Source organism: Spermophilus citellus (assembly GCF_964194105.1).
Source record: "Spermophilus citellus genome assembly, chromosome: 7".
NCBI classification, from domain to species: domain Eukaryota; kingdom Metazoa; phylum Chordata; class Mammalia; order Rodentia; family Sciuridae; genus Spermophilus; species Spermophilus citellus.
In genome coordinates, this window is record NC_138188.1 from 113,073,432 (window position 1) to 113,096,470 (window position 23,039).

A 23,039-nucleotide genomic window follows, 5' to 3' on the forward strand; every position below is an offset into this window, starting at 1 on the left:
GCTTGACGTTCACTGCTTATTTGCCTTTCTGAAGAGTTTGGTTCTTCCTCTAATTGTTCAACCCCTTCTTATTTAAATATATATAACTCTTTTTAGTTGAATACAATTCTCTGGGTCATCTATTAATAATTACATTGTCCAAAGGCTTGACTTTCTCATTCTTTTAATTTTTAACATAATTATTACAAAGTCCTTTTGTTGTCTTTAGATTTTTTCTAAAGCTGAACTGCTTCTAGCCAGATTTTCTACTGCACATTTCTTGATTTGTAGTTCGCGTTCTTGTTTTTATATTTCTTTCATATTTTAAAATGATTCAGAAAAGATCACAGCAAGGACACACTGACTTCTTTAGATTCATTGCTTATTTATCATAAAAATTATTTCTAATTTTAGGATTCTCTTACAGGCCAGATTTCTTTTTGAGTGGCCATTGTGAAATCATATCTATTTTTCCTCACATGTTGTTGTTCTTTCTTCTTTCCTAACTTTTAGGATACCTGTTTGACTGTGTCCTCCTTGGTGGCTGTTACTCATTCTAGTATTAAATCAACTTAGAAATGATACAAAACATGTGTCACTTTCAAGTCTAACCACTTCACACTTGTAGGTAAGAATTAGTGCTACGGTAGAACTTCCTATCTGCTATGTTGTTCAAGACGGATTCAGAAGAATTAACTCACCCATGAGTAGTGATTTTTATCTTTCTCTTTTCCAAAGGAAATCTTTCATTGATAATGAATCATCAACTTCTGGATTGAAGTTTTGCTACTCTGCATTTCACACTCAGGGGTCTGTGCTCCATGGTACTTTTTGACTAATTAAAGACACTTAAAGAGTAGCAGGGCTGGGAGTGTCCCAGTGAGAGCAGTTGCCTAGCATGGGCACCATCCCTAGCACCACAGACACAAAAGAATAGCCATTTCCTTAAACATTAACAAATGTAAATGAAGCTCAAAAGTTTCTTGCTTTCAAAAAGGAGAATGTTAAAATGTTTTATTGTTAATGAAAAATGCTTTTATTCTACAGCCTATTGCAAAATTATGTACTGCCAAAGAATTCATCTTAACATAGGGTTTTCCAGTTGCTTTAAGATTTATTTTAAATTAGAAAAGTAATTCATAACATTTGTACAAAGTTCAAATTATGCAGAAATGCATATGGTAAAAAGTGAAGATCTGCTACTCCTGCCCTCCCAGAGGGTACCACTATTGGTGACTGGCTGCATGCACATCCTTGCATAGAAAGGCTTACTTTCCCTCCTCCTTGTGTTTGCCTTTTCCAGTCTCCAGCATAATTTTCTTGTCCTCTGTTCATCTTACTTACATAACCGGCTCATTGAATATCTTCACTAAAGTATAAAGTGCAGCTATACACTTCTGAACTTTTGTGATTTTTTTTTTTTTTTTTTTCCAGCAGGAACAAGTGAACCAAGATGCTGGAGAAGCCAACACATCTGAATCCGAAAACTCCAGTTTTGAGGAGAATGAAATTCCACACAGAGAGACCGACCATCTCTCAGACAGGGATTCTTTCTCATTTAATGATTCCTCTAGTGATGAAGATGATAGTGAATATGAGGACTGTCAGGAGGAAGAGGAGGAAGATTGGCAGACATGCTCAGAAGATAGCTGCCCTGATGAGGAAGCCCATGCTCAGGGCTGGAAGAAAAGCTGCACTGTGGATTCTGAGGTTCAGGGAAGGAAAACCCCACAGAGGAGGCAGATACACAATTTTAGCCACCTGGTGTCAAAGCAGGAATTACTGGAGCTCTTTAAGCAGCTGCATACTGGGAAGAAGGTGAAAGATGGACAACTTACTGTTGGACTGGTAAGATGAAATACATCATTAAATTATTACTACCTAAGTGTCTATTCCCCATCCTTTGTTAGCTACACAAGGACCCCTAAGAGCAGTTAGTCTTCTGGCATCATAAGGAGCATATCACCATCTTATTGCCCACTGACATCATGGAATGAAGCAGTGTGTTGGCCAGAGCCCAGCTTGAGGGGTGAACTCCCTCAAGGCTTATATGTTACACACTTGTTATGTTAAATATATTATCCAATCTCCTTCCAGTTCAACTCTTAATGACTTGCAAATTACCAAGAGAAACTAAAATGAAAGCATTTAATATCTAGTTTGGTATTCTTTTGGCATCTTGAGGTCCTTGCCAACTTATACTGTAAATGTTCCAGATGCATATTTGGGAGAATTCCAACATCTTGGCCAGGCAAAACATGACAGCTGCTTTAGTTGTGTAACCACTGCATAGCACAAAGGAGAAAATAGATCACATTCCAGCATATATATATCCTAATTCCAGAGGCTGTGAAAGTCCCTATACCCAAAAGGGAAAAAGCATGGCTCTAAATGGCCCCAGCCTTAGCTAAAGAAATGTAAGATGTTAGAGAAGGTGTTTATTATAAAGATCTTCTATCCAGGAGAACAAAGAGTAGAAGAAGGGAGGTCATGGCGGGTTTGGAGTCTTGGGGCTCTTAAGTTGCATGCCTGCATATCAAGTAAAGCTAATCCTAATTATGTTTGAACCTTCTATAGCTCCACTCAACTTACTTCCCTGGCCCTGCAACAACAACAATAGAAACTTGCTTAAAATGACTAAAGCAATTGACATTTTTCCCAGTCATGCAGTAGAACTTTGGAAAAGTTACTTAATTTCTTAGAGTTTTAAGGCTTCATTCTATGTTTTATTACTAAAAATTAATTTCTGCATGCATCAGAAAGCTCAGCTTCTCAACAAGTGTTTTTCATTTAATGAAACAAACAGCCTCTCTCACTTTCTGAATGTGTTACTCTAGAAATACTGAAAATAGGGCTTGGGATATAGCTCAGTGTAACACTTCTTTAGCATGCACAAGATCCTGGGTTCAATTCCTAGTACTGCAAAATAACTAAACAACTTCAACATAATAAAATCCATATGTGAAAAAGCCATAGTAGAAATCCCAGAAAAGCAAGTTGGGGTTGTGGCTCAATGGTAGAGTGCTTGCCTAGCACATGTGAGGCACTGGTTTCAATCTTCAGCACCTCATAAAAGTAAATAAATAGGGCTGGGGATGTGGCTCAATCGGTAACATGCTCACCTGGCATGCGAGGGCGCTGGGTTCGATCCTCAACACCACATAAAAATAAAAATAAAGATATTGTGTCCACCGAAAACTAAAAAATAAATATTAAAAAATTCTCTCTCAAAAAAAAAGTAAATAAATAAAAATAAAGATATTAAAAGAAATACTGAAAAAGGTTAATTTACCCATTCTAAAAACATTTTTTGATCATCTGCTACAGGCCAGGCATTCTGCTGGGCCCAAACTAAAAAGTTATTGAAAATTTGAAATAATCATATTGTGATTTAATGTCTGTCTGGTACTCATCTTCACCTCCTTATGGAAGATGCAATGGGAACAGTGAAATGCCTGTAAATGGGGCAGTGAGATTTACGTAGGTTAACAGCAAAAGCTATAGAAATACAGTTTGTATAAATTAGCTATTCATCATGGAGATGAGACTGAATAAACCCACCCAAACTGCAGGAGAAAGGGGGGTCAAGGAACACACAAAGCATCTATTTCAAACAATCTTCTAAAGTAACCAGATGCTTATGCTAGTCTTGCCGCCATTTATGTGCTATCTTTGGGTCTTTGGTAACTACTGTGCCTTTTCAGTAATTTCTGAGTCTCTTCCAGGTGGGCTACCCTAATGTTGGTAAAAGTTCAACCATCAACACCATCATGGGCAACAAGAAAGTATCTGTGTCTGCCACACCTGGTCACACCAAGCATTTCCAGGTATTTCTACAGCCCCTTGCCATTCACATACCGCTCCTCTTTCCCCTCATCTGCTATATATCCAACATAAACCTCTTGTCTTTCAGACTCTCTATGTGGAGCCTGGCCTATGCTTGTGTGACTGCCCGGGCCTGGTGATGCCATCTTTTGTGTCTACTAAGGCAGAGATGATTTGCAATGGAATTCTCCCAATTGACCAGATGAGAGATCATGTCCCACCTGTATCACTAATATCCTTTCTGCTCCAGAAAAAACTGGTTATTTGGCACATACTAAAGCTTCAGGGATTGGGGGCAGCGGGGCATTGCCTTTCAATGGCATTTGAAGAATTCAGGTCTGATATTTTAAAGACACTAAATAAAATACTAAGAACCTACACAAGTTTACATCAGGACTTAAGTATTAGAACCTTATCTCCTGATTTCATCAACCTGCAAAAGTGGAAGAACCCCAGCTTTAGATTCTCAGCCCCAAGTTGCAAACCTTTATCATATTGTCATTTGACTATTTGAGTGACCTTAGAAAAACTTGATTAACTATCTGAATTCTTACCCTTTTCTATGAAATGAGAACAATATCTACCTCACAGTTGATGTTAATAATGTTTTCTGATGTTTACTAAGTATTAGTTAATACTCATAAGTCAATCCTTGAGGCAGGTATTGCTATTATTCTCATTGGACAGAAACAAGTTAAACCATTTACCCAAGATCTCACAGATGGTAGTAGGTTAGGAACTCCACTGCCTCTCAGCACCATGAGTTAAATGTGAAGCAGCATCAAGGACAGTACCTGGCCATCCTAAGTGAATATAGTACAAATAGCAACCTGCATAAACCTTAGAATGCTGCATATACATATATAGTATGACACCATTTTTGTAAAAACTTTTATCTCACAAAACAGTTTTCTTGTGTTCATAGGTATATGTGTATAAGAAAGTAAAAAGTGGACTGAAGGATATACCATAAACTGGTCTTACTTGGGGCAGAGTGGGGAACTGGTGTAATGATTTAAAAGCTTAAATTTTTTAATACTTCTTATTATTTGTTTGTTTTTAGTACTAGGGATTGAATGCTGGGATATTTTACTACTCGACTATAGCCCCAGATCTTTTTATCTTTTATTTTGAGACAGTCTCACTAAATTGAGACTGGCCTCAAACTTGCAATCCTCCTGCTTGAATCTCGTAAATTGTTGGGATTACAGGCAAGCACTACCATACCATAATTTTAATAGTTGAAATTTTGTTGTTAGTTGGGAACATAGGACTTAATATTTATGTTTTTCTGTATTTTTTTGAGTCTGCTAATTAACAATAGACATGTATGAAGTATTTAAGGAAGATTAGGCTAGGTACTGTGGAGGTTAACAGGTATAACTCGGGTGGGTCTTGCCTTTTAAGGATGATCAGTCTGTGGGGATATGAGATGTGTTCATGAATAACTGTATAAGATTGTTCTGTGTGGGCATGTGTATAACATAGAATTGTAAGTGACCTAAGGAAACTACAGATAAACTGTGGGAGATTAGAAAAGGGAAGAAAAGTCATCTGCATAGTTGTAGGCACTAGGAACAAAAACATCCCATGTTTTTATATCTTAATTAGGATTAGCTCACAAATTTATAGCTTATTTATAATCTTTTTTTTTTTTAATGTCATCTTTAAGGCCTCTTTTGGAGATATTTTAAAATAGTTCTTTAGGAAGTGATAATTGGTGAATAAAACTTTGTTTAAAACGAAAAACTGACGGACGGCTAGGGTTGTGGCTCAGCAGTAGAGCACTCGCCTAGCACATGCAAGGCCCTGGGTTCAATCCTCAGCAGCACATAAAAATAAATAAATAAAGATATTGTGCCCAAGTACAACTAAAAAGTAAATATTCAAAAAAAAGAAAAACTGATTCTTTAATGAAAAACTGTACTATTTGGAGAGAAGAAAGGGCACTTGTCATAAAATTTTTGAAGTACTCTGTTTTTAGCAGTATGTTTTAGATGGCATGAGGCAAAGATGGTCAATTCAAAAAAATGGATTCTTTGACCAGTTTACGTATGCCAGAATATTCCACGACATGTTTTAGAAGCCACCTATGGCATTAATATCATAAAGCCTAGAGAAGATGAAGATCCCTATCGACCTCCAACCTCAGAAGAACTGTTGACAGCTTATGGATGTGAGTTGTTTTCTATATTAAAACATGAACAAAAAATAGCAATATGGTTAATTAATAGAAATAGTTAACAGAAGTTTTGTGGAGTTGTGGGGATGTAGGCATTTAAACCCAAGGTAAGCATGTACTCTACCATTGAGCCACATCCCCAGCTATTTTATTTTTTTATATTGTAAATATTATTTTTTATCTAGTACTACTTAACAAAGCCAATAAAAGAAAAGCCAGGATGTAAAAAACAAATGACCACAGACAGTTTCCGAGACCGCTGTCTGCGGGTCCATATAGAATTAAGGATTCTTGCAGTGAATTTTAAAAGGCATTGCCAAATTACTCTAGTTTTGCTTTGTATTTCTTTAGATAATTGTGAAGGTTGAACTTCTTATATGTTTGTTGCCCTTCTATGTTTCTTCTGGAATCACCGTTTTCTACATATTGGTTGTATCTTAAAATGATTTGTAGAAGATCTTTGTTCTGTGTGGGCATGTGTGTGTGTGTGTTTTGTTTTGCGCCCCCGAGTGTTTACTTATTTATGGTTTTCTTTAGCCTTACAGAAGAGGACAGTTTTAATAGACTGTCTTTTTCTCTTTGGATTTGACTCAGCTTGATGTTTTACTTGGGGAAGCTTTCTCTATCCCCCCCAAAATAATTGTCTTCCTGTAAAATTTATTTTAACATTCAGATTTTTAATCTACCTAAATTTATTTTTTGTATGATGTGAATTAAGATTCTAAATACTTTCCTGTAAACAGCATCCATCTAGTATGTGAGAGCGCTGAGTTTTGAACACAACCTGTCTGCCACCATCTATTAATTGAATAATATTAAAAGGATCTTTATCATATGTTTGGAAAACTACTAAAAAAAAATAGGAGTATCATGAAATAATAAAGCTTGCCCTGTTGCTTTTTATTTTGCTAATAATATTCTCAGATAGCCTCCTTAAATAAATATTTAAGATCCAGGGACTGAAGAAATAACTGGAATATAGAGAAATTTAATGTAACTTTAAGTGAGGTGCTAGAGATTGTTAAGATATCAGATTCAACTACATAGTTTATTCTGCATTAGCAAATATTTGTAATGCTAAACAAAATATATAATGATAATTAATTTTTTAAAATATAGTAATCATGCTTACTTAAACTAAATATACAGTACCTCAATTATCTTTGTGATATTCTGTCTTCTGAGTTCATTCTGTTCATTTCTTCCACAGATATGCGAGGATTCATGACAGCACATGGACAGCCAGACCAACCTCGGTCTGCACGCTATATCCTAAAGGATTATGTCAAAGTAAGTGCATCCTGGATTTTTGTTTTTGTTTGTTTTTACTTTTTTTTTAATATTTATTTTTTAGCTTTTAGGTGGACACAATATTTTTATTTTTTTATTTTTTTTTAAAGGGCAGCTTTCCCAAGCTACTCTTTTTTTTTTTTTTTTTTTAAGAGAGAGTGAGAGAGAGAGGAGAGAGAATTTCAATATTTATTTTTCAGTTATCAGCGGACACAACATCTTTGTTTGTATGTGGTGCTGAGGATCGAACCCGGGCCGCACGCACACCAGGCGAGTGCGCTACCGCTTGAGCCACATCCCCAGCCCTTTTATTTTATTTTTGAGTGGTGCTGAGGATCGAACCCAGTGCCTCACACATGCCAGGCGAGCGCGCTACTACTTGAGCCATATCCCCAGCCCTGTTCTTACTTTTGAATAAGTGAGTCTTTTCTCACATACTATATTCTTAACTAATGGCAACCTGTTACAAGTTTATGAGATTTTTTTTTCATTGAGATGGAGTAATAACTAGGGTTATATTCATAATCCAGAAGTGCCTAATAACATACTATGAAAGGAAAGATGAAGATCTTTGAACACCCGGAATCACTGAAATTCATTGATTTATGCTTCTGGTGTTTCCATTTCTACAGCCTTTTGGTTGTTCGCATTGTGACTGCTATTACAATCTTCCTTATGGTTTACCTGTTTGCATGCCTTTCTTCCCATGCTTATCTAGTAACAGTAGTAGTAATAGCTAACATTCATATCAAAGATAACTTGCATAGGAGTTGTAGATGTTTTATATGTATCTCATTAAAAATATGTAACAAATCAGGCATAGTGGTGCATGCCGGTAGTCCCATTTACTCAGGAATCAGGCACGAGGACTGCAAGATCAAGGACAGGCTGAGCAACTTGTAAGATCCTGTCTTAAAATAAAAAATAAAGGATCTGGGGATATAGCTCAATAGTAGAATATGCCAGGGTTCAGTTAATTCCTAGTACCACCAAAAAATAAATAAATAAAAAGAGAGACAGGGGGGTTAGGGGAATGGCTTAGTGGTATAGCACATGCTTAGCATTCTTGGACCCTGGGTCCAACCCTCAGCACCATGAATGAATGAATGATGTCCATTCCTTAGCACCATAAATATAAATGAGTAAACAAACAAGTTTAAGAGGATTAATGCTGTCATGTTACAAATGAGAACAAGCTATTTTGGATTATCTTCATAATTAAAATGGAGATTAATCGTATGTAGCTCATGTAATTCTGGGAGATTATGAAAACAATGCATGTTTTTAACATATGTATGTTACAAATATCATTAAGCTCAGTGCCTGGCACAAGAATTATTTTGGCCTTAAGTGTAATTCTTTACAAAATTAGCATTATGAGGCCCTGGTAGTAACAAGTTGCGAGGCTTTGGCTTTATTCCTTTCTTTCCTCAAGCCCACATCAGTGGAGTTCTTGAAGCATAGAAATAAAACTGGGCAGCCATGTTTTATTGACTCCAGTTCAGGAAGAAAGTAGTTAATAGTATTTATATGGATTATTTATTCTCTTACCTTCTTAACTGTGAAGGATGCAAAGATGAGTAAAGTGTAACTTTTAAGTCCTCTAGGGTGGAAAGATGCACATGTGTACCCAGTGAGCAACTACAATCCCACATATAGGAATCAGGAACTGTCTTGATTTCAGATTTCTAGCCTAATGTTCCTTTAGTACAGTGACAATTGTCTAGTTGTATCCTGGTTTTTCTTTTGGAAAATATTGACCATAAGTATAATCATAAACGTATACTAAAGAATGCTTAGTAGAAATGCAATCAAAGAAACAGAGAAAAAAGATTTTGTTTTAGTCTTGGGGCCATGGGAGAGCACCATCTCTAGAACACTTTCACCATCAACATTGGTGTAATAAAGTGAGGACTCTTCAGTTGCAGTAGACCCAAACTCAACTCAGCTGAATCAAATGTAGAAAGCTCCCTAAGGAGGTGGCTGGTGGAGATGTCTCTTCTGGGGATTTTTATTTTGGGATAACACATATGACACTTAGGAGACACTGTTATCTTCCATGTTCTTTGTAGGGGAAACTACTATACTGCCATCCTCCTCCTGGAAGAGATCCTGTGACATTTCAGCATCAACATCAGCAACTCCTAAGGAATGAAATGAAAAGTGATGAAATAAAAATGCAGCCAGGTGGAAATAAAAAAACAAAACAGATAGAAAATGTAGTCGACAAAACTTTTTTTCATCAAGTAAGTTTTAACTTTCTTTAACTTCTGATCCAACACATTTTTATAACAGTAAAGATTAAGATATTCACATACCATAATTAAAATTTAAGTTCCCACTCATCCTTTTAAAGGGTACAGTAATTTACAGTATATTTACAGAGTTGTACAACCACCACATCAGTCAGTTTTAGAATTTTATTACCCCAAAAAGAAACTCCATGCTCTTGGCAGTCACTCCTCATTCTCATCTCCCCGCAGCCATTGCTGGTTATATAGATTTGCCTATTCTGTACATGTCACATGAATGGAATCATATGCCATGTGATCTTTTACAACCCACTTTTTTCACTTAGATATCTATTGGTCAGCTGATGGACATTTTCAACTTTATGACTATTATAAATAATGCTGCTGTGAATGCTTCTATACAAGTTTTTATATGGATATATATTTCACTTCTCTTGGGGATATACATAGGAGCAGGATTGCTGAGGTTAACATTTGAGATACTGCCAACTTTGCTAAAGTGGCTACTATTTTACATCCCACCAGCATTGTAGGAGATTTCTAATTTTTTCACATCCTACCAGTACTTAAATTTTCTGACTTTATTTTTGCCAGCCTGACAATGGGGCATGTATCTTAGAGTTTTGATCTGCATTCCCCTAATGACTAGTGATGCTGAGTATGTTTTCATGTGCTCATAGGCACATGTATGTTTTCTTTAAAGAAATGTCTATTATTGTTAAATTATAAGAATTCTTCATATATTCTAGATATAAGACCCTTATCCAGTTTCTGATTTGCAAATATTTTCTCTCCCTAGTAGGTCCTTTTTCCTCTGAGTCAGCATATCTTATGATTGGTGGGGGGGGGACTTTTTAAATATATTCAAAATATTCAAAAACTACTGTATCTTTACAATATGAACAACTTTGTCAGGCATGGTGGCATATGCCTGTAATCCCAGCAATTTGGGAAATTGAGGCAGTAGGATTGCAAGTTCTAGCCCAGCCTCAGCAACTTATTGAGACCCTATCTCAAAAATATAAAAGGGATTGAGGATGTAGCTCAGTGGTAGAATATGCCTGGGTTCAATCCTCAATTTAAAAAATATATATAGCTTTAATTGCTTATATCATATCTACTGGATCTGTAAGTAGTATTTTAAAAGACAGATTTATGTGCAAGAGAGTTAAATCATAGAATTGTACCTAATATATATTTTAAATGCTTTTAAGTGAGTGCTACAGCAAAAAAGAAATTTTAAAAATCAGCTGTATCCAGATACTAGTTGGGTATTTATCTGGTGCTTTACCTGTGTGTTTCACAAAATGAGCCTGTGAGGCAGGCAGGGTCATGTATAAGAAAGCTGAAAACTTACCACTAATTTTATTCTATAACTAACCTTTAGCCCAATATTTTACTATTACACAAAGATTGTGGGTTCTTGCTTTCCATATTAGATCATATTGGATTAGTTTTTCACACTACACAAACTTAAAATTTCTTTAAAAGAGTCAGTGTCTAATTTGGGTAGAGGCAGGTTGGATTTTGATAAGACAGAGATTTCCAGAACAGAGCTAATGCTATGAATTTAGTTATAGATGGCATTTAAACCTATGGGACTAAGTAAAGTAGATGAGGGGGAAAATGAAATGAACCAAAGAGAATTCTGGGAAGCTTAACATTTAAGGGGTGGAGAGAGAGAAAGAAAAAAACTTCACTCAGTGATATGTTCATGTTTATCTTGAAGTGGTCCATAAACAATACTGTGTATGTTCATCAAGGGAGACAGCCATCTGGCACCTTGTATATAATGTCTTTTATTTCCCAGGAGAATGTGAGAGCTTTGACCAAAGGGGTTCAGGCTGTGATGGGTTACAGGCCTGGGAGTGGCCTGGTGACTACTCTGACCTCTGAAAATGGAACCGGGAAGCCCTGGAAAAAACATGGCAACAGAAATAAAAAAGAGAAAAGTCGTAGACTCTACAAGCACCTGGATATGTGAACCTGGGCTACAACAGAAGTGGCATCTGCACTGTGCAGATGGAAAAGAACAGAAGCTGCTTGTTTCCTGTGCCTTGCAGCCACATCCAACAATCTTGCTGTCAAGACTAAAGGGCTCCTGGAAACGCCATCTCTGACTCAAGTAGTTGTTGGAGCCCCAGAAATGTACTCCCATAGGAGGCTGGACTTCAGATAAGGGAATGGATGATGTATATTTGTTTGTGTAAACATACACAAAAATGCATATTAATTTGAGTTGGGACGTTTTTGAAATTATACTAAAATTAATTTGTCACTAATTGATCTTTCCATTTGTTTAAGTAGATTAAATGCCAGCTGAACATTCCATGATCTTTTTTTTTTTTTTTTTTTTTTTAAAGAGAGAGTGAGAGAGAGAGAATGTTTAATATTTATTTTTTTCTTAGTTCTCGGCGGACACAACATCTTTGTTGGTATGTGGTGCTGAGGATCGAACCCGGGCCGCACGCATGCCAGACGAGCGCGCTACCGCTTGAGCCACATCCCCAGCCCCATTCCATGATCTTTTAGCAGTTGTAATCAATTAAAATATGACTGGAATTTTAGGTGAATTCTTTTGAGGACATTATTTGGATTAGTAGTTTAAATTTCACATAAATGCCCAACGTATCTTTGATATGGCAGAGGGCTGGAGAGCCGGCATATATCATTTTTAAAAGCCCTGAGGCTGGGGTTGTGGCTCAGCGGTAGAGCGCTTATCTAGCACGTGCAAGGCCCTGGGTTCCATCCTCAGCACCACCTAAAAATAAAATAAAGGTATTGTGTCCAAGTACAACTAAAACATAAATTTAAAAAAAAAAATGCCCCTGAAGAACTTGACCTTCCCAAATTACCCTCCCCTGAGCCAATCTGATAGAGGGAAGCATGTGTTGTAGCTAACTCATCTGTAGAGAGCCACAGAGAGTGGCTCTCTACCAGTTTTTATTTTAGGCATAGGGATCCCAGATATCCTTAGGTACTTACCATTAAGGGTGAGCCAGCACACTGTACTTTTTATAGTCACATTCTGTGTAATGCGCTATGGCTCTTTCAGCTCTTCACTTCTTTTGGGTGGGGGGGGGCGGCAGTTACTGGGGATTGAACTTGACCAGGGACACTTGACCACTGAGCCACATCCCCAGCCCTATTTTGTATTTTATTTAGAGACAGGTCTCACCAAGTTGCTTAACACCTCGCATTTGCTGAGGCTGGCTTTGAACTTGCAATCCTCCTATCTCAGCCTCCTGACTCAAGTAGTCCCGAGCCTCTGGGTTACAGGCATGTGCCACTGCACCCAGCGCTCCTCACTTCTTGTGTATCCCTTTTTCTCTGCATCTTGTTATTCCTTTAACTCAGTTGCTTGCTTATTTATTTATTTTTAGTACTGCGGATTAAACTCAGGGGTACTCTACCATTGAGTTACATCCCCAGCACTTTTAATTTTTTATTTTGATATAGGGTCTTGTTGAGTTACCAAAGCTGGCCTAAACTTCTGGTACACCTGCTTAGCCTCCTAAGTGACTGGGATTATGGATGTGCACCACCACACTGAGCCTTAACCTTATTTTATTTTGTAAATTTTGGAGGAAACTTTCTGTATAAAAATATAAAGTCCTACATACAATTTTGCAAAATATCAGAGGATTTACTGATACCTTTGTTTAATCCTTGAGTTTGTACTTAAGAAGTGACTGCAGCTGACTATATAATATTGTTAAATATAGTAATTATTATATATAAATTTTATAGTCAGTGCCACATAATGTTTCAGTCAACAATGGACTGTATATACTGTGGGACCTTGAAATTATATCATGTACTGACATCATAGCTACTTAATTTTTTGTACCTGTGTCCTGATGTTCACAAATATTTATTGACCAGCCACCTCGTGGCAGGAAGAGCAATCTAGAAAATGACCACAGCTGAGGAGGTCCTGAAAGTAAGAGCAAGCACCACGGGATGGAATTTAGCAAAAACCACATCATATGGGGCCATAGGGCCTGTGAGGGGATTCTGGATATTTTCTGAAAAATGGGATAAGCTAACAAGTTTTATACAAGTGAATAATGGGATGTGTTCAAATTCTTAATTAGGGGCAAAAGTTTATTATAGATCAAGGCTGTTCTAGAGGAGGCAAAACTGAAGATGCTGGAAGTATTCTGTGTGTCCTGTAACATCTATTTCCAGTCATTTTTTATGTCAGAAAAGAGCATAAAAAGCATGTGATAGAAGAGGAGCAAGCTATTGGAGTATGGGCTGGAATGGAGCTTAGTGGTGGAGCACGTGCTTATTAGCATGTGGAAAGCTCTGGACTTGGGGAAAAAAATGAGTAGGCTATGATATCACCTCTATCCAGGAACAGGCATATGACAGAACCGCATAATGAATGGGCAAAGCATGTACACTTATTTAGAGTAAGCTTTGACTTTTATAACAGTTTTATTGAGATATAGTTTATATACCATACATACTATTTGCGGTAAAGCTTACAGTTCAGTGGTGTTTAGCTTATTCGCAGATATGCAACCATCACCACAATCAACTTTAGGAAATTTTGTTCACCTCAAAGAAAACCTAGGCCCTGCAGTCAATCTTCTTGTTCCCTCAGCCCTAAGCAACCACTAATCTACTTCCATTCTATATAGGTTGCCTATTCTGGACATTTTATATAAATAGAATAATAAAAGGATGGGGGCTGACTGATAAATCTCTCAGCTTCCATGTCACCAGTGGGTACATTCCACTTGCTCACAACTAGAACCATCTCTTGAACACGCCCTTCATTGCTTTTTTCCCTTTTATCATTTTCTCTGCCTCATCACTCCAGTTCCTCCCCAGTAAACTAACAGCCTAAGTCCTTGCTTAGTGTGAGGAACCCAAGCTAGGACATCCCTACATGGGGAACTTCTGTTTTCACCAAATGCATCTCTGTAAGCATTCCTTGAATTTTTTGTAAGTTTTGCCATCCTCATTGTGGAGGTTTGTACTCTAGACTTACAAATTAGTCATCATTATCATAGTATTTTGAATTTCTCCAGCATTTTATTCTAAGGAATATGGCACCCTTTTAAGCAGAACCTACTGTACATCTGTCATCAATTTACATCAGTTTGTCAAGAAGCCAGTAGCCACGTATGTTTTCTTGGTGAGTAAACTGGAAAATCAGGCAGCAAGCTAGAAATCTACTCAGTGCCCTCGTGTTTAATAGCCCTTTCCCTTCTCTGGTCTCTAATGTGAGGGAAATCATTCAGAATTTTCACCCTTAATGTACAGTTACTGTGTGTTGCATTCTGCACATGGTATCCAGTTGATGGTGAATAGGACATACGGGAAAGAAAGATCATGCTTTCTGTATATCAATTTTGCTTTTCAACAATCAGATGGCATTCTGAGTGAAAAGTGCACAGCATCCAGTAGACTGAACTTCTTAACGTTTGATTTGTAGAGCATAAGTTACCACTGCTGTATAGTATTGAATAATGTGAATATTATCATAGTTTGCCTATCCTGTTGGATGTGTGGATGGCACAGGTTTTAAAGAGTAGAGCTGCCAAAGGTGTCCATACTACAGAGTATGTCCAATAGAATATTCGTTTTTAATGGAAATGGTCTATGATCTGTGCTGTCCAATAAGTAACTTTAGACAATGGTTTTAACACTCCAAATGTGCTCAGTGTGATTGAGGAACTGGATTTACTAAATATTTTAAATATAAGTAACCACTTGTGGCTACTACAGTCAACACAGTTCTAATGCATGCCTTTAAGTGAATTCTGTATGCGTCTCCGAGGGCCATGTTCCCAGAAGTAGAATTGTGAAGTCATTGGGTATGAACATGGTCAGCATTAGAAAACACACAATGAATTTTACTTCCATTCCTTCCTCATCTATATATATTTCTATAGGAAATAAGATGAGATATATACCTCTCTAGTTATCACCAATCAGTTTCCTCCCAGGTATTTGTTTTTCTTGCAGTTCTGGGGATTTAACTCAGGGGAGCTTTACCACTGAGCTACATCCCCAGCCCTTTGATTTTTGATTTTTTTTTTTAAATAAACTTTTACTCTTCTGAAATTGTTCTTGTCAGATCTTTTGGTCACAGCAGGGAAACAGCTATCTAAAGCGCTTGCCTTGTTTTTTTTTTTTTTTTAGAGAGAGAGAGAGAGAATTTTATTATTTATTTTTTAGTTCTCGGTGGACACAACATTTTTGTTTGTATGTGGTGCTGAGGATTGAACCCCGGCCGCACGCATGCCAGGCGAGCACGCTACCGCTTGAGCCACATCCCCAACCCTGATTTTTTATTTTGAGACAGGGTCTTGCTAAGTTGCTGAGACTGGCCTGGAATTTGCAGTTCTCTTGCCTCAGCTTCCCAAGTTGCTGGGGTTATGAGTGGCATTACCATGTCTAGCTCAGGTATCTCTGATTAGAGGGAACTTTGCCCCTGATGCTAATGAATCTGAACTAGCACTTAATTCACAGATCATCATAAATCATAGAGCATCATAGGATCACCTCAGGTTTTTTACCATGTGTTTAGTTAGGGGACAAAGAGTGTGAGGTGCTGACATTAAATCTGAAATATCTGCAAATTGACATTGTACTTTTCTTCTCCCCATTAAGGTGTGGATAATATCAAAACTATTGCTGGTAGGGTCTAGGGTCCTTCTAGAGTGTCAAAGAGAGCCTGGATCTGAGCATATTTTCTCCTCAAACTGAATCCATTGCCTGGGCAAAGGGATTCTAAGAGATGCTTTGTGTTACTCAACCCCACTCCTGAGCTTTGGAGAAGTGCTGGTTAGGTCTCAGTACCTGAGTCTCTTTGGCAGAGACAACTCAAGAATGCAGTTAGACAGACTTAAAGGTAAATATGGCCTTTGTTCTTTTTCTTTCGTTAATCTCAGCCTCTTATCTTCATTGTACTGTTTTCTGTTCTTTTGTCTAAATTACTGAATGTAATAAGTGACTACCGTCGTGTTTTCCAGTGCATAGCTAACAGTTGAGGCCATTCCAGGAAAGAAACAAAACCAACCAATTTGGCTTCTATATTTAAAATACTGTCATTGAAATTGCCATGACTATTGTTGGATTGATTTGGAAGCAGCAGCAACTGAAGGGATAACTATTTTAGACAGTCATTTTGGAAAACACTTTTAAAATGCAAGAGTTTTTAACCCTTGTTTTGGGCACTTGCTGTCATTTCTCTGATTGAGTGGGATTTTGTGTTTTACTTTCTTGGTTGCTTAGCTATTGGGTAATAGAGAAGTAGAACAGCCATTTCAGGAAAAAATAGAATCTGATTAGTTTACAGTAGGCAAGATGAAAGACATGTGCTCTGTCTGTTGCTACATAAGTCTACATGTAGCACTTGGCAGCTATTTGTATTTGGGCTATTTTTTTGCTTAAGATTCAGTCTTATGTTGCCAGGCGTGATGGCACATGTCTATAGTCCCAGTGGGTCAGGAGGCTAAGGCAGTAGGATTACAAGTTCAAAGCCAGCCGCAGCAATTTAGCAAAGCCCTCATCAACTCAGTGAGATCCTGTCTCTAAATAAAATTTAAAAAAAAAAAAAAAGATGGGGATGTGGCTCAGCGGTTAAGTCCCCTGAGTTCATTTCCTGGTACCTAAAAATAAAAAAAGGTTCAGTCTTATACACTTGAACCCAGCATTCTTAAAGTGTCTAAGATCAATACTTCTTAAACTCAATGTGCATACAATCATCTGGAATTCTTGTTAAAATGTAGATTCTGAATGCTTAGGTCTGGGTGGGGCCCAAGTTTGTATATTTCTAACAAGTTCTCAGAGCATGCAGATTCTGCTGGTCTAGGAATCACATTTTGGTAGCAAGCTTTTAGATATCTTCAGAAGCCCACAGCTAAAGACAATGAGAGCCTGGAACTCCTGCCTGACCCAGCAATCAAAGGCAGATGATGAGATTTGGGGGGATGCTAGAGTAGGTTTCACACTTATAATTTATCTTGACAATTCTAAAATTAGGCAATTGCCAGGTACAGTGGTGCATGCCTGTAATCCCAGTGGCTTGGGAAGCGGAGGCAGGAAGATTCCAAGTTCAAAGCCAGCCTTAGCAACTTAGCAAGACCCTGTCTCAAAAGGGATAGGGATGTAGCTCAGTGTTTAAGCACCCCTGGGTTCAATCCCCATATAAATAAATGGATAAATAGGCAACCAACAATATTAAAACACTTATAATGTTGTATATGGATTAATAAAATGTTGAATTTTTAAAAATTAATTCTTGCACCCACCGTAGTATTTAGAAAGATGGAGAGCAGGGGAAAGGAAGCTCTTTTTTGTTTTTTTCTTTTAAATACAAGAATCTGTCAGTAAATGTAGAAGGAATGATATAATCACCACTTTGAAATCACTAAAGAAATCAGTGATTCAGACAAATATCATCAAGGAAAGTGCTTTGTACTGTGCAGAGATCAGACATCAAACAAGTGAGGAAACTGGCACCAGAGATAGTGCCCCCTCCACCTGGCATGCTGTGCCTCTAACCGGTGCCATACCTCCTTCTACTGTCTTTGTAAAAACACAGAAACTCAACAAATCACAAAGAAACAAGTAGGTAATTAGAGATCTGGGACATTCTATAAGAGGCCTGGATTAAGGAGACATACAAATTAATTATGAAATCCCAAACTGGGAAATAAACACCATTCTCAGAACAACTGAGCCAGTTTTAATATGAGTTACATATCAGATAACATTGCTATATCAATGTAATAGAAGTATGGTGTGTTAGAAAATGTCCTTGGAAATATAAGTTGATGCATTTGAAAGAAAGTGTCATGATACCTAATTTCAAATAGTTTGGAGCAAGAAACGGAGAACAAATGTGGCAAAAAGTTAACAAATGATGATGCTAGGTGGGTATTCTTTCACCTTTGCTATAGGCTTGAAATTTTAAAAAAAAAAATTGTAGTTGTAAATGGACAGAATGCCTTTATTTTATTTGTTCATTTATATGTAGTGCTAGGGATCAAACCCAGTGCCTCACACATGCTAGGCAAGCACTCTGCCACTGAACTACAGCCCCAGCCACTAGCTTGAAATTTTTCAAAACATTTTTTCAATAAATTGAAGGGACAGGCCAGGCGCAGTGGCTCATGCCTGTAATCCCAGTGGCTCAGGAGGCTGAGGCAGGAGAATGGAAAGTTCAAAGCCAGCCTCAGTAATTTAGAGAGGCCCTAAGCGAGACCTTGTCTCTAAATAAAATGCAAAAAAAGGTTGGGGATGTGGCTCAGTAGTTAAGTCCCCCTGGGTTCAATCCCTGTTACAAAAAAAAAAAAAAAAATGAAGGGACGTAAAAGGAGACAGTGAAATGCTCTAAGGGCTCGGGAGCCCTTAGGAGAAGAATGGATAAAGTTGAACCAAGTAGTTATCACAACAAACAAATGGAGTTCTTATCTTCCCTTCCCTCTCTGCCTTCACCTGTGTCCAGGTTTGGGGAAGTATGTTCATCTGACTCATGTTGGCATAATGAACTTGGTATGAAGCTGGTTTCTTTCTGAATTGTAAGCTGCAGTGAAAATTATTATTTCTTTAAAATAATTACTTGGATATTTAATTGACTCTCTAAAAACTAAATCGCCTTGCTATTAAACAGCATTCGTTGATATTTGCCTCTTTAAAACTATAGGGCTTTCTTTGACGTAGTATTTCAACATCTATCAGTTCCATTAGCCCTTTCTGAGCTTCTTGAGCATCATAAGGTCAATGAATTTCAGCAATTGCCTGTTACAAATGAGGCTCATTGTGTGGGAGGGTGTAAAACAACCTTCTGGAGATCATACAATGATTGATCACAGAATTCCAGAAAAGTGTAGGACCCCAACAGTCCTACCACCTGTTTTAATAATGACACCCCAACATGTCCACAATGGGATTGATAAGAGATGTAGAAATGCCATTATTTCAAAATGCAATCTTTAAAAAATTATTTTTAATATATTTTCTTTAGAATTGGGTTTCTGGGGCTAGGGTTGTGGCTCAAGTGGTAGCGCGCTCGCCTGGCATGCTTGCGGCCCGGGTTCGATCCTCAGCACCAGATACAAACAAAGATGTTGTGTCCGCCGAAAACTAAAAAATAAATTTAAAATAGAATTGGGTTTCTTACTAGGCACCATAGTGCACTAAGAAGGCTGAGGCAGGAGGATTACAAATTCAAGGCCAGCCTCAGCAGCTAAAGCAAGACCTTTAAAATAAAAAGGACTGGGGATTTAATTCAGTGGTAAAGCACCCCCGATCTCAATCCTCAGTACCAAATAATAATAATAATAATAAAATTGTTTTCTTTATTATAACGAAACCAGACTGATGTTTTATTTTTGTTTTTTGTCACTACTGTTTGTCCAGTAGCCACAGGCCCTTCCTCTAAATAACATGTTTGGGGGGCTGGGGATGTGGCTCAAGCAGTAGCACGCTCGCCTGGCATGCGTGCGGCCTGGGTTCAATTCTCAGCACCACATACAAACAAAGATGTTGTGCCCGCCGAGAACTAAAAAATAAATATTAAAAAAAAAAAATTCTCTCAAAAAAAATAAATAACATGTTTGGTAAGAACACTGGCAGGAAACAGCCCTCACAGAAGGGAAAGCTCCTGCAGGCTGCCCAGGTTCCTGCACCCTTCCTTCTTCACAAGGACAATGCTCGAGACCGAGCTGCTGCTGCCAACAGGAAATGCCAATGAGCAGTGACGTGGCCCGCTGCCCAAGGGGACAAGTGCTACAGTCCTCTTGTTAGTTTTTCTTCTCAGCAAACTTTGAACAGTGGCCAAAAAACATGTCTTTATCTCCTGGGCAGCTGTGGAACCTCTGAGGAGCCTGGAAAAGGAACAGATTCACCTCTGAGGGCTGACTGTGTGCAGAGCCCTATGGCAGGTACCGGGTGACTCCGGGAGGGGTCTTAAAGGGTGGGAGGGAAGGGTTCTAATATATATAATCCCAAGTGCCCTCCATAGGATGGAGCACTGATTCCCCGTGGCTGGGAGCCAGTGACTCCCTGCTTGGGTCGTGTCCTTGCTGTGGTACCCCAGCTGTTTGCCTTTCTCTATGGCCATCCTCTTTTGGTCACCAGGAGGCCTTGGCAGGGTGGTGCCAGAAAGCATGAGCTGGGCTGCCCAAACTCCTCCGCTCGAAATCTGTGAAACCTAGGCTAATTCAGTGTCCTGAAGGTTTGGGAGGGAAAAATCAAAAGCTTGGTTTTCAACAAATTCAATTAGACATGCCTGTGGAACTCTCCAGTGGGAAGCTACATATGGCTGTAAAACTTGGGAGGTTGGTAACCTAAAGGAAAGACAGAAATTCTGAAAAAAGTATGACTTCTATATCAAGGTTGAATCAGAAAGAAACAGAAAACCTGAACAGACCAATAAACAATAAAGAGATTGAGGTCATAATTTAAAACCTCCCAACAGCTGGGTGCAATGACACAGGCCTATAATCCCAGCAATGTGGGAGGCTGAGGCAGAAGGATTGCAAGCTTGAGGCCAGCCTCAGCAACTTAGAGAGACCCTGTCTCAAAAACTAAAAGTAAAAAAGGACCGGGGATGTAACTCAATGGTAAAGCACCCTGGGTTCAGTCCCTAGTAAAAAAAAAAAAAAAAAAAAAAGCGGACTCTCTCAACAACGAAAAGCAGCCCAGAACCAGACAGCTTTTACAGCTGAACTTGACAAAATGTCAAGGAGGAATTAATACCAATATTTCCTAAATTCTTCCAAAAGCCATAATACTTCCTAACACATTTTATAAGGCCAGCATCAGCTTGATACCTATGCCAGACAAAGACAACACAAGAAAATGAAATTACAGGCCAATAATTCTGATGAACATGGAGGCAAAACTCCTTGATAAAATATTAGCAAATCAAATACAACAACACATTAAAAAGATGGCACATCATGATCAAGTGGGATATATCCCTGGCATGCAAAGCTGGTTTGGCATATGCAAATCAATCAATGTGATACATCACATTAACAGGCTGCAAGACAAAAACCACATGATCACATCAATTGATGCAGGAAAATCATTCAACAAAGTTCAATATCCTTTCTTGATTAAAAGAAAAAATTCTGAAAAGTTTAGGTATCAAATATAATAGAGGCCTAGATATAATAGAGGTCATTTATGAAAAACCCATTGCAAACATCAAAATAAGTGGAGAGAAACCAAGCTCTTCCTCTCAAGATCTGGTACAAGGATGGCCACACTCACCACTTCTATTCCCTGAGGAACCAAAAATACTAGTTAGATTGGCCCCTTGTGGTATCTCTCACTTGTAATCCCAACTACTCAGGAGGCTGAAGCAGGGAATTGAATGTTCAAGACCAGCCTAAGCAATTCAGCAATATCTTACCAAAAAAAAAAAAAAAAAGAAAGAAATTAAAATAGGCTGGAGATATAGTTCAGTGGTAGAGGACCCCTGGATTTAATCCATGTACCAGAAAAAAACTTTTTTTGAAAAGTTATAAAAAAACGAGTAAAATGCATACAAATCAAAAAGGAAGATGATTATTTGCAGATGGCATGACTCTACACACAGAAAACTCCAAAGACTTTTCTCCAAAAAACAGTGAGATCTAATAAGTGGTAAGGTCACAGGACATAAAATCAACATATAAAACTCTGTGATCTCTTTTTTTTTCTCATGGGGGAGTTCTAGGTGTTGTGGGAAACAGACTGGTTGAGAAACAGCAAGCAGCACTCAGAGAGGAGGAGAACTCCAAACTATTTTACTTTATACCGATGGGCCCAGAGGAAAACAAAAACTCCAAATTCTGAGCCCTGATCCACAGTTTCTCATAATATTTATAGTTATCTGATGTCATCTTAGACCCATCCTATCACTGCGGCTTTTTCCTCTTTAAAATTTCCTAATCTGTGTGGCTGAAGGCTTTGTGCAGGATCTCTGACATAAAGCATGTTAACAGTAACAGATAAGAAGAAAGGCTCTTTTCACAGGCATCTATTACATTTCAGAGTCCTAGGGCAGTAATTTACAATACAAAAGGTAGGGACCCAGGTTAATTAGGCTTCCTGGAGAAAGGCTGAGAGAGGGGAGCAGAACTGACCCTTCCCCAGGCACTGGTCTTTTACCATAATGTTTTTGTAATTTCATTTCACAACCAGGACTGGTTTTGCCATCATATAGGGATTGAACCCCAGGAGTGCTCAACCACTGAGTTAATCACCAGCTCTTTTCTAAAATTTTCTTTTATTTTAAGACAGGATCTCACTAAGTTGCTGAGGCCAGCCTCAAATTTGCAATCCTCCTGCCACAGCCCCCCAAGAAGGTGGGATTAGAGGCATGGGCCACTGTACCCCACAAAATCCATGGCAGTTCTATGCACAAATAGTGGCCTAGGGGGGAAAAATCAAAATCTCACAATAACATCCAAAAAATTATAATACTTAGAAATAAATTTATCAAGAAGGTCAGAGATATGTATATGACAACTGTGAAACATTAATGAAAGAAA

The 23,039-nt window shown here is 38.1% G+C and overlaps 2 protein-coding genes across 3 annotated transcripts in view; both read left to right on the forward strand.

The window, feature by feature from the left end:
• LSG1 (large 60S subunit nuclear export GTPase 1) overlaps window positions 1-11,862 on the forward strand; it is a 32,942-nt gene extending 21,080 nt beyond the window's left edge. Inside the window, exons 8-14 of one of the 2 annotated variants that reach the window (XM_081302922.1) lie at window positions 1,414-1,827; window positions 3,705-3,806; window positions 3,893-4,036; window positions 5,857-5,980; window positions 7,197-7,276; window positions 9,349-9,526; window positions 11,342-11,862. In XM_081302922.1, coding sequence (XP_081159048.1) covers window positions 1,414-1,827; window positions 3,705-3,806; window positions 3,893-4,036; window positions 5,857-5,980; window positions 7,197-7,276; window positions 9,349-9,526; window positions 11,342-11,424 — 1,125 coding nt within the window. In that variant the 3' untranslated portion in view covers window positions 11,425-11,862. Of the gene's footprint in view, window positions 1-1,413; window positions 1,828-3,704; window positions 3,807-3,892; window positions 4,037-5,856; window positions 5,981-7,196; window positions 7,277-9,348; window positions 9,527-11,338 lie in introns of both variants that reach the window. The other variant, XM_081302921.1, reaches the window with a different exon arrangement.
• Window positions 11,863-20,372: 8,510 nt separating this feature from the next.
• TMEM44 (transmembrane protein 44) overlaps window positions 20,373-23,039 on the forward strand; it is a 45,840-nt gene continuing 43,173 nt past the window's right edge. Inside the window, exon 1 of the mRNA XM_081302928.1 lies at window positions 20,373-20,438. The gene's annotated coding sequence lies outside the window, so the exon portion shown is untranslated. The remainder of the gene's footprint in view (window positions 20,439-23,039) is intronic.